Consider the following 9,636-nt stretch of genomic DNA (forward strand, 5'->3'; position numbering starts at 1 on the left):
ATTTTTTTGTCATTTTGTATCCAATTTTTGTCATTCAGTGCCTTATTTTTGTTGTTTTTTGTCTCATTTTGGTTGTTATATACATTTGTGGGACAGTTTTGTCTCTTGTGGTCGCTTTGTGTCTCGTTTTTGTCGTTTTGTGTCTCGCTCGTGTCTCGTGCCAGACTGTATCTAAACCGTTTCAAGCGCTCAGGCTAGTTTAATTGATGCAACCTTTTCTAACAAACTCTCAAACTGAGCAGCTTCTGCATTTCTGCTGCTCGACTGCTTCCAGGTAAATGTCAGAGCAGAACATCTGACAGTGTTGCAGCTTTATCTGAACATCTCGCCGCCGTTTCCTTCGCTGATAAAACCTCCTGAGCTCACAGGATGTTGCAGCAGTGGAGGCTCAGGCTTCACATCTGATGACTTCGCTTTAAAACCTGCAGCCTGATGAGAAGATATCGCTGCTGGTTGGTTTCACTGGTGTTATGCAGCTAAGTTAAGTGAAGTTGCTGAATGATCTACAGAGACACAAACTCTTCAATAAGTCATAATCTTATTTTGGGAAGACAGATTTTTTTTTTTTCTGATGAAATACAAAAAGTTCCAGCTTGAAACATCTTTAAGTTGAATTTCTGACAGTTTTTTGCTCACATGAAGCCAAACGTTGAGCCTTTTAAATGAGTTTTAAGCAGACATTTGCTAACAATTGACACATTTAATTAGTAAACTAAATATGTTCTGTTGTTTCTTGTGTTTGTGGCCAGTTTTTTTGTTTTTTTCCAGGAATCAGCTTGTTTGAAACTAAATATTGAAAGATAAATACTGTGTGGTCACTTGTGTTATTCTCTTCTTTAAACGAGGAGCAGCTTGTATAAAACCGAATATTGTAAAAAAAAAAAAAAAAAAAAAGTATTTGGTTTGAAGATTCTGTTTCCAAGGCTGAGCTGAATGAAAAGACACATAATTCTAAAGTTTACTTCAAATTTTAAACAAGAAATAAAATAAAATAAAACAAAATTAAATTAAATTAAATTCATCCGGAAATTACAAAGTCATAAATTTGTAAGAAAAAAACCCTGAAATGCTCTTTGATTAAAATCCAAATGTACAAGAAAATAAATAAATAAATATTCAGTAATTATAAAATGCTAAATTTACAAAAACAAACTCAAAAATTCTCTGAGATTAAAAAGTCATAAATTTGTGAGAAAAAAAAGTCAAAAATTCTCTCTAATAAAAGTTTTACAAAAAATGTATGTAATAAAAAGTCTATATATTTTTTAAGATTCAAGGAGCACATTTTAGAAAAGTAAACACAAATTTACTAGAAAAAGAAATATTCTCTGAGAGTACAAAATTGCAAAGAAGAACTTGGAAAATATTCGCTAATCATTGTAAAATTTCACAGACGCCACTTCAAACATCGATAATTTCTGATTCAACAACGCAGCGTCGGTGATGGTTGAGCAGAAAGTCTCACCAACGTGAAACCAAACTCGACATCTTTGGGTTTTTGCTGAGAAATGAAGACATTTGAATACGTTCACCTGAATGCTTCTGATTGATTATTAAACACTGAGACAGTTGGTTGCACTTTTCGGGACTTTTTCGTGACAGAAAACAACATAATTTGATGAAACTCACTGTGGATCAGGGACTCGCCTCCTCGTCTCTGGGCGTCGGCACTCAGGTGTGCAGCAGGAGAATATCCGGCCGTATTGAAGGCGGCGACGCTGCAGTTCCCCTCCTCTGCCTCCAGGAGCGCTGTCGTCCCGGTAACGTTGTGAACCCGCCCGCCACAGCGCACCTGGTAACCAAGGATACGGCCTCCAGCATCGTCGGGGTCAGGGGCCTGAGGAGATGTTCAGCAACAGAAAGTTTGACCCTGTTCAGGACTTGTTGCCGTACGTAGAAGGTCTTTCGGACCCCAAGAAAGAATACGTGCGAAATATTTGTTGGTCTTCATTACAGACTTTTGTACTGAGCTAAATGAATGTTCTGACCAGGTGACGAGTTTTTGGTTCCAAATGCACAACAAATATCCCTCAACAATAAAAAAAAAACACCTGTCACAGAACCCAAAAGTCCTGAATCGGGTTCATATGTGTTGGAGTTCATTCTGGATCTAGATTAGCTTTAGTGACTTGGTTTTAGGAAACGTACTGAAGGTATTTTCATTTTTACTCAGGCAAAGTTGTTTGTTGTTTTTGTTACTGTTTCCCTTTGAAATGAACCATTTCGTTGTGGTTTTACAGTGTAAGAGCCACTTCTGTTGCGTATTTGTTGTGTTTCAGATTCTCAGGTAGATCTGAAGACGCTGTTGTTCCAAAGAAAGCCAGATCTTCAACAAGACGTTTCTACCAAAGGCACATTTAAACCGAATCCAATCTGAAACCGAAGACAAGAATCACACAACAGCTTCACGTACTTTCTGCGACGCCTCTCACGGTTTTACCTTCCACATGAGACGAAGCCGAAAACTTCCATCCGATTCTCTTTTCTCGACTCTGTAACACACATCTGGAGGCTTCGAGGGAGCTAAGAAAGAAACAACAGAGTTAAAACTGAAGCTCCATTTGTCCATTTGTCCATTCGAGATGCATAAGTAAGTAATTCTGACGGGAAGAAATACATTCAGAATTCATCTTTTTAAGCCTAGATTAGGTTATTTGTCACCGATCAGCAGTTCAAGCATCACTGGGAAGTTCAATATCTGATCATTCTTTCTATTTTTACAGTTTGGTGCTGATACATTTCTTAACGCAACTTTTAGACTTTCTGGAAGACGTAGGGTCAACTTCAGCGGATTATTTTATGCTAGTTTGTCAGTTTGTCACAAGACTGTGCAGAAAAAAAGAGACGTAGCCAGTGCTACGCCACCCGCGTCGCTCGCTCTGAAACCTTGAGTTTGCTTCTCCCCGGTCGCCATCTTGGAGTTTTTGGAGCAAGAAGTGATCCTGAGAACCCGGATGTTCACCGTGATTCGCTCTGAGGCCTTGTTTATATTTATTTATGTGATTATTTTCAGGTAGATCGACGGACAAATGTTCAAAAGAAGATAACTGAACCAAATGTATCATCTGGACATGTTGAAGAAATGTACCGACTGAGCTTTTCGTGACGAGTTTTGAATGGGAGTCAATGGAGTCAGAGCTTTTAGGATCCCTGGTGGTGCTCTGTGGTACTGCAGTCCTGCATTGGCCATGTCCGTTTTTTTGTTTTCTTTTTTTGGGCTTTTTTGCCATTTTTTGGTAGGAAAAGTGGGGACAAGAATGGGGGAAGAACCTGCTGAAAAGGGCCATTAGCGGGATTCGGACTCATGACCTCCACATCGGGGACTGTAGCCCCTGTACATGGGACGCCAGCTCAACCAGGTGAGCTATCACGGCGCTCGCGTCCATCTTTTGTTTACAGTCTGTGCATTTCCCTGTAAATCTCAGCGCGGACGTTCACCTCTGTCCAGAGTCGTCCCGCTGATGTTGGAGCTCCAGTCGCTCCAGACGCCGTCCGGCGGCCTGCAGGAGGCGCTAGCTCTGTAGAGGCTGAAGGTCCGCAGGGGTTTGATGGTGACAATCAGCTGACGACGAGCGGCAACAGAAAATGGATCTGGAGCCTGGAGACGAAACAAAAACAAAACTGAGTTTAACAGATATAAGATCAGATATTTTTCCACACATCTCACAAATAAACTGAACAAAACCGGAAAAGAGGAAACTCACTATATCTCATTTTAAGGCTGATTAAAACGTGTTTTTCATTTGTCAAATGTAAATGATCACGTCAAGCACCAAACCAACACTGAACTGCATACCTCTGCTTAGTTTTTCTGTTTCTATTTTATTTTTTGTTGTTCTATTTTTTTGTGTTCCCCCTGAGGGATTGCCACCTCATCGTGATCGGGGGGTTTGGGTGCCTCAGTGACCCTAAGATCTACACCAGCAGAATCTTCAGGTGGGACGCTCAAGTTAGACGAAGTGCAATCCAGTTACATGACAAAAACGGTTATCCAGAGCCCCACCAACACCACCCCACTCCCTCCTCCGTCGCCATGTACCCCTTCACATTTCTGTCTATCGTGACTCGATAATCCGACACTAAATGTAAAACCTTCTTTTATGTCGGATAGCAAGGCTGTTGGATTGTCAAGACAGAGGTCGAGATACAAGGAGGGCTTGATGCTGGAAGGCTCAATTGATGTTAATTATTCATTGTTCATAGTTGTTATAATAACTAGTGTATTGTTAGAACACTACGCATCGCTGGATTTCAGCCTAACTGATCGGTGTACTGGTGCACGTTCCGGCCACTTCCACTCCGGGGCAGCGCTCCGACGGGGCTTCAAGCGTTTCGAACTCGAGTTTCTGACAGTTTATTGTTCGTATGAATCAAATCAAAGCTGTTTATACGTCACATCACACGAGTCAGATTATTTTATGCTTGAAATGAGCTACATGAGCTGGTTGACAGTTTATTTTGCAGTGTTGCTGTTTGATACCAACCAGAGTCCACATGCGAGTGTCGTTGAGTTTATACCGAAGCCTGCAGCTGCCGTCGCTGCTGCTGTTCACCGACACGACCAGAGAGTCCTCAGAGGAGCTGAGCAGCACCACCGAAGGCGGCGGGGGTTTAACTGAGGAGACGAGGAGGGTTTGTTAGTCGTTAGTTGGCGCTGTCCCGTCCCGGTTACCCGGTCGGCGATGCCAACCTGCTTTGTTGAGAGACATGGTGTGAGGCTGAGACCAGGTTTCTTCTCCCGTCAAGTAGTTCCTCGTCCTCACGGTGACGTTCAGGACGGCGGCTGGGTTGAAGATTCCCGGACAGAACGAGACATTGCCACCGCTGGGGGAGAAAATGGAAATAAATTAGAAAAAAAAAAAAAAAACCCGAGACGAAGATTCATAAATACACATCGCTGGATTTCAGCCTAACTGACCGGTGCGCTTGTGCATGTTTCGGCCACTTCCACCCCGGGGCAGCGCTCTGACGGGGTGGAAGTGTCCAGAACACACAGGCAGTACTTGGCTGCTGATGCTAGTTTAGTTAGCGCTCACACTTCTGTTTCCACCATCGGTGGCGGCTTACAAATCTTACAAATCAAACACAAACGTTCTCGTGTTGAACTAAAGCTGGAGAATCTGCTTCAATTATAAAAAAAAAACTTGTGTATTTTCCATCAGATGATTATTTTTCAGGCCCCAGCTGCTGAAATATTGCGTTTACTTTCTCACAGTGAGCGTCACACTCTGTCAGACTTTACCGTGTGAAGATGAGCGAAGCCTCCGAGTTCCGGTCCAACTCCCGCGTCCAGCTGCAGGTCACCGATCGTCTGTCTGAGGACTGCTGGTAGAAACACGACACGTCCAGAGGCTCTGCAGGAAGACAGCAAGGAGAAGATGCAGATTTACCGCTGAACGTTTCAAACGAAGGCCTTGAACGCAGCCTGAGCGGGTCTCTGACCGAGTGTGGCTGCAGCGGCCAGACGGCGGCAGTCCTTCGGCTCCGTCGCACAAACTCGCTTGTTTTCTCGACAAGGTTTCAGGTCCGAGTTTGTCACCGTCACCTCTGAAACACAAACACAGTTCATGTTCAGCTCAGTCACGGTTCATAGTCGTGTCACTTCATCTTCAGACAAAAGGACCAATTTAACCTCCTCATGCTCACATGCTGTTTATTTCAGACCTTTTTATTCTTAAATGCTTTTTGACACGCTCACATCATCGTGCTTCTAATTCATCCATCCATCATCTCTACACCTTAATCCTCACCAGGGTCATGGGGGGCTGGAGTCTATCCCAGCTGACTCAGGGTGAAGGCAGGTTCACCTGGACAGGTAACCAGTCTATCACAGGGCTACACTTAGAGACAGACAACCAAGCACACTCACATTCACACCTACGGACAATTTACAATCACCAATTAACCTCAGCATGTTTCTGGACTGTGGGAGGAAGCTGGAGAACCCGGAGAGAACCCACGCTGCACGGGGAGAACATGGAGACTCCACGCAGGAAGATCCCGGTGGCCCCACCGGGACACGAACCGGCGACCTTCTAGCTGTGATGCAACAGTGCTAACCACCTGCAGGCCTTGCTTCTAATTCAAGTCTTTTCAAAAAATTTTCTTTCTTGTAACACATTTAAGGCTTGAAAATTTTTTTTTGTTTGTTTTATCGTTTTATTCTCTCATGAAAATAGCAAAAAACGTTTTTTCTTTATTATCTTTATTTTTATAAACGCTCCATCTTTCAACCCTCACTAAAGCCTGATCCTTAAAAAAAAGTGATTTAAAAGAAAACATTTCTTGTAAAATACACATTTAAACCTGAAGAATTTCTATTTTTTTATTCTTTTATTGATTCTTGTACACTAAATAGTGAATTATTTTACTCCTTCAAGCCTCTAACTTCATTTAAATAAAAACAAACACTTTACTTTTAACTATTCTTTGCATTTTATGTTTTTGCTTTAGTTGCTGCGACAATTTCCAAGTTTCCTCCTTCACGTCTAAATTATTATTTTTCATTTTCTTATTTCATTTCCTTGTGAACTACTGATCAATCTCACAAATTAAATGTTTTTACTGCTTAAAATATATTATTTCCTTGTAAAACATCACAGCTTCAAGCCTCTAGTTGTCACTTTCATTTAGTTTTTTACGGTTTTACCACATCTTTCCTGTAACAGTCTAGTTTTACCCCGTCATCATCATACAGACAACTGAAAGTCAATCATCTGCTGAAGCTGGAGGATTAAAAACAAACCGCTGAACTAAATTACAGCCAAACACAATCAATAAAGTTGATAAACTGAGAACCCGAAGCATCAGAAAAGACTCCTGAGGCGGTGATTTCAGTTAAATCCAGTAAAGTCTGGACCCGCGCTGATCAGTTTGTGTTCGACTCACCGGCAGAGAAAACGGTGAAGAAGCAGCTCCAGAGCGTCCAGACGGAGAGCTGCACTTTGACGTCCATCTCACCGGCTGGAGACACGAATCAGCTTCTTCTAAACCCCCCAGAAACACGTCCATCCAGCTGCTGCGTCCACGGTTTGAGGTTTTCAAAGAAGCCGAGCGACGACGCTGACAGAATGAGGAAGGTGCTCACACCCGGGCTGCTCAGGAAATTACTCCATCACGCAAACCACAAACATCAGATAAGCGTTTCCTCAGAAGTGCCCTTCTTGTCATTTCCTGAAAGTGAGACTGCAGAAGCCTGAAGCTGACTAATGAAGTGGAAAAAAACGTGGCGCTCAGAAGATGTTGAAACGTTGAAGCTCAAAGCCAAGAGAAACGTTTCAAGAAGTTTTCTTGAAGGCGACGAAGCCTCAAAGCGACTCTGAAGGAGAAACCTCAGCAGACACGCTGCCTTCAGAAACAACCAGCAGCTCAGATCAGAAACACGAGTCGGTCGATGAGACACCTCGACAGAAAACCCCCCCGAGCCGCCTCAGAGTCGGCTGAGCCTCAACCTTTCAGCTTCAGGCCCTCAGAGGTTCACATTTACCACTTTAATGGACGTTTTCCATCATTTCTGAGCCTCAGAACTTCATCAGTGCAGCAGACAGACACATGGACATAAAAACACATCTGGTAGAAACGGACATTAGATCAGTTGGTGAAAACAAGTTAGAGCGACTAAAAGGTCTCGTTTTCTCACATGATTCATTTCAAGTTATTTAGGACAAGTTTTGAGTTGTTACGGAGAAGTTTAAAGACAACTTTAAGACAAATTTAGAGCCATTTGGCAAAAGTCTCAAGACATGTTGGACAAGTTTTGAGTTATTTTGTTAAGATTTTTGTGACTTGGGACCAATTTGGAGTCATTTGGGGCGAGTTTCAAGACATTTTGGACGAGTTTTGAATCATTTAGGACACGTTTTGAGATATTTCTGTTAATTTTGACACATTTTCAATCATTTTGGACTATTTTTGAGTCACTTGGTACAAGTGTCAAGACATTTAGGTCAAACTTTGAGTCATTTTGTGGAGATTTTTGTGATTTGGGACCAACTTGGAGTCATTTGGGGCGAGTTTCAAGACATTCAGGACACCTGTTGAGGCATTTTGTGTCATTTTGGAGACGTTTCTAATCATCCAGGCAGGGTTTGAATAATTTTTGTACAATTGTTTGTCATTTTGGACAATTTTTGAATTGTTTAGGACAAGTTTTGATTTGTTTTGGAGAAGTTTAAAGACAACTTCGAAGAGGCTTTTGTCATTTTGGACCAATTTACAGTCATTTGGCAAAAGTTTCAAGGCATTCTGGACAAGTTTTGAGATATTTCTGATCATTTTTAACATGCTTTCAATCATTTTCGACCATTTTGAGTGACTTTGTACAAGTTTGAAGACATTTCAGACAAATTTTGAGTCATTTTGTGGAGGTTTTTGTCATTTGGGACCAATTTGGAGTCATTTGGGACAAGTTTCAAGACATTCTGGACACCTGTTGAGGTATTTCTTGTCATTTTGGAGAAGTTTCTAATCGTTCAGGCAGGGGTTGAGTCATTTTTGTACAAGTGTTTGTTATTTTGCACAATTTTTTTGAATTGTTATGGAGAAGTTTAAAGATAACTTTTGGAATTTGGAATTTAGTTCCATTTCAGATAAGTTTCAAGACATTTTGGACAAGTTTGGAATTGTTCAGGGCAAGTTTTGAGATACTCTTGATAATTTTGACACATTTTCAAATCATTTTGGACTATTTTTGAGTCACTTTGTACAAGTGTCAAGACATTTAGGACAAGCTTTGAGTCATTTCATGGAGTTTTTGGTGATTTTTGGACCAATTCTGAGTCATGTGGTACACGTTTCAAGACATTCTGGACACCTGTTGAGGCATTTAGTGTCTTTTGGAAAGGTTTCTAACAGTCCAGGCAGGGTTTGAATAATTTTTGTACAATTGATCGTCATTTGGACAATTTTTGATTAATTACTAAATTACGAGGCTTGAAAATGATTAAAAAGTGATAAATTTGGCCTGTAACTGAAAGTACTCACAGCATGAAGGTAAAACTCTGCACAGCTTCATTAAATGTACCAAAGTTACTGTAGCTGAAGAATCAGCTGATTCTGAGGAGGTTTGGGGAGAACTTCAGCACCAACACCTCAAAACTGTACTCGACTAAATACGCTACCAGTTGCTTTCCACTACCAGTGTTCAGCTAAATTTCTCAACAAGCACCGGACAGATTGCCTCGACATCTGGGACATTTTTGTTGATTTTTCAACCTAAACTTACCCAGAAATCCCAAAGTTGAAGCCAGAAGCTCCAGCAGGGCCTTCACTGGTTCTAAACCTCAGTATTTTAGTGAACTCGTCTCAGTCGCTGCTGTCGAGTGAAGAAATAGAAAACAGGAAATTACCCAAACTGTTCCTCATTAGTTTAATTTTCACTTTCTTTCTTCCAAAGCAAATTTTCAGCTGCTCATTTTTTTCTTTTTCTTATAGAAAATCAAAACAACAACAAGAAAAAAACACAACTTGTAGAAACATTTAAAAATGACTAACAGCAAAGAAAAACAAAAAAAAAGAAAAACCCCCAAAGAGAAATGAAACAAACGCTGTACAGAAGAATAAAACGCTGAGCTGCAGCAGTGAGTTAATGAAACATGAAACCCGTTAACGGACAAAACAAACGGTAAGTCTCCTCCC

At 41.3% G+C, this 9,636-nt stretch overlaps 1 protein-coding gene across 2 annotated transcripts in view; it reads right to left on the bottom strand.

The window, feature by feature from the left end:
• Positions 1-7,125, bottom strand: part of LOC103374567 (interleukin-6 receptor subunit beta-like) — a 15,264-nt gene extending 8,139 nt beyond the window's left edge. For both annotated transcript variants that reach the window (XR_521135.1, XM_008304672.1), the window contains exons 1-8: positions 6,889-7,125; positions 5,443-5,547; positions 5,243-5,354; positions 4,691-4,824; positions 4,485-4,615; positions 3,439-3,598; positions 2,441-2,523; positions 1,630-1,837 (exon numbers count right to left, since the gene is read on the bottom strand). Coding sequence is in view for 1 of the 2 variants with exons in the window: in XM_008304672.1 (XP_008302894.1) it covers positions 1,630-1,837; positions 2,441-2,523; positions 3,439-3,598; positions 4,485-4,615; positions 4,691-4,824; positions 5,243-5,354; positions 5,443-5,547; positions 6,889-6,955 (1,000 nt within the window). In the remaining variant the exon portion in view is untranslated. The remainder of the gene's footprint in view (positions 1-1,629; positions 1,838-2,440; positions 2,524-3,438; positions 3,599-4,484; positions 4,616-4,690; positions 4,825-5,242; positions 5,355-5,442; positions 5,548-6,888) is intronic.
• Positions 7,126-9,636: the final 2,511 nt, after the last annotated feature.

Source organism: Stegastes partitus, unplaced genomic scaffold (genome assembly GCF_000690725.1).
Source record: "Stegastes partitus isolate 25-593 unplaced genomic scaffold, Stegastes_partitus-1.0.2 Scaffold2285, whole genome shotgun sequence".
NCBI classification, from domain to species: Eukaryota; Metazoa; Chordata; class Actinopteri; family Pomacentridae; genus Stegastes; species Stegastes partitus.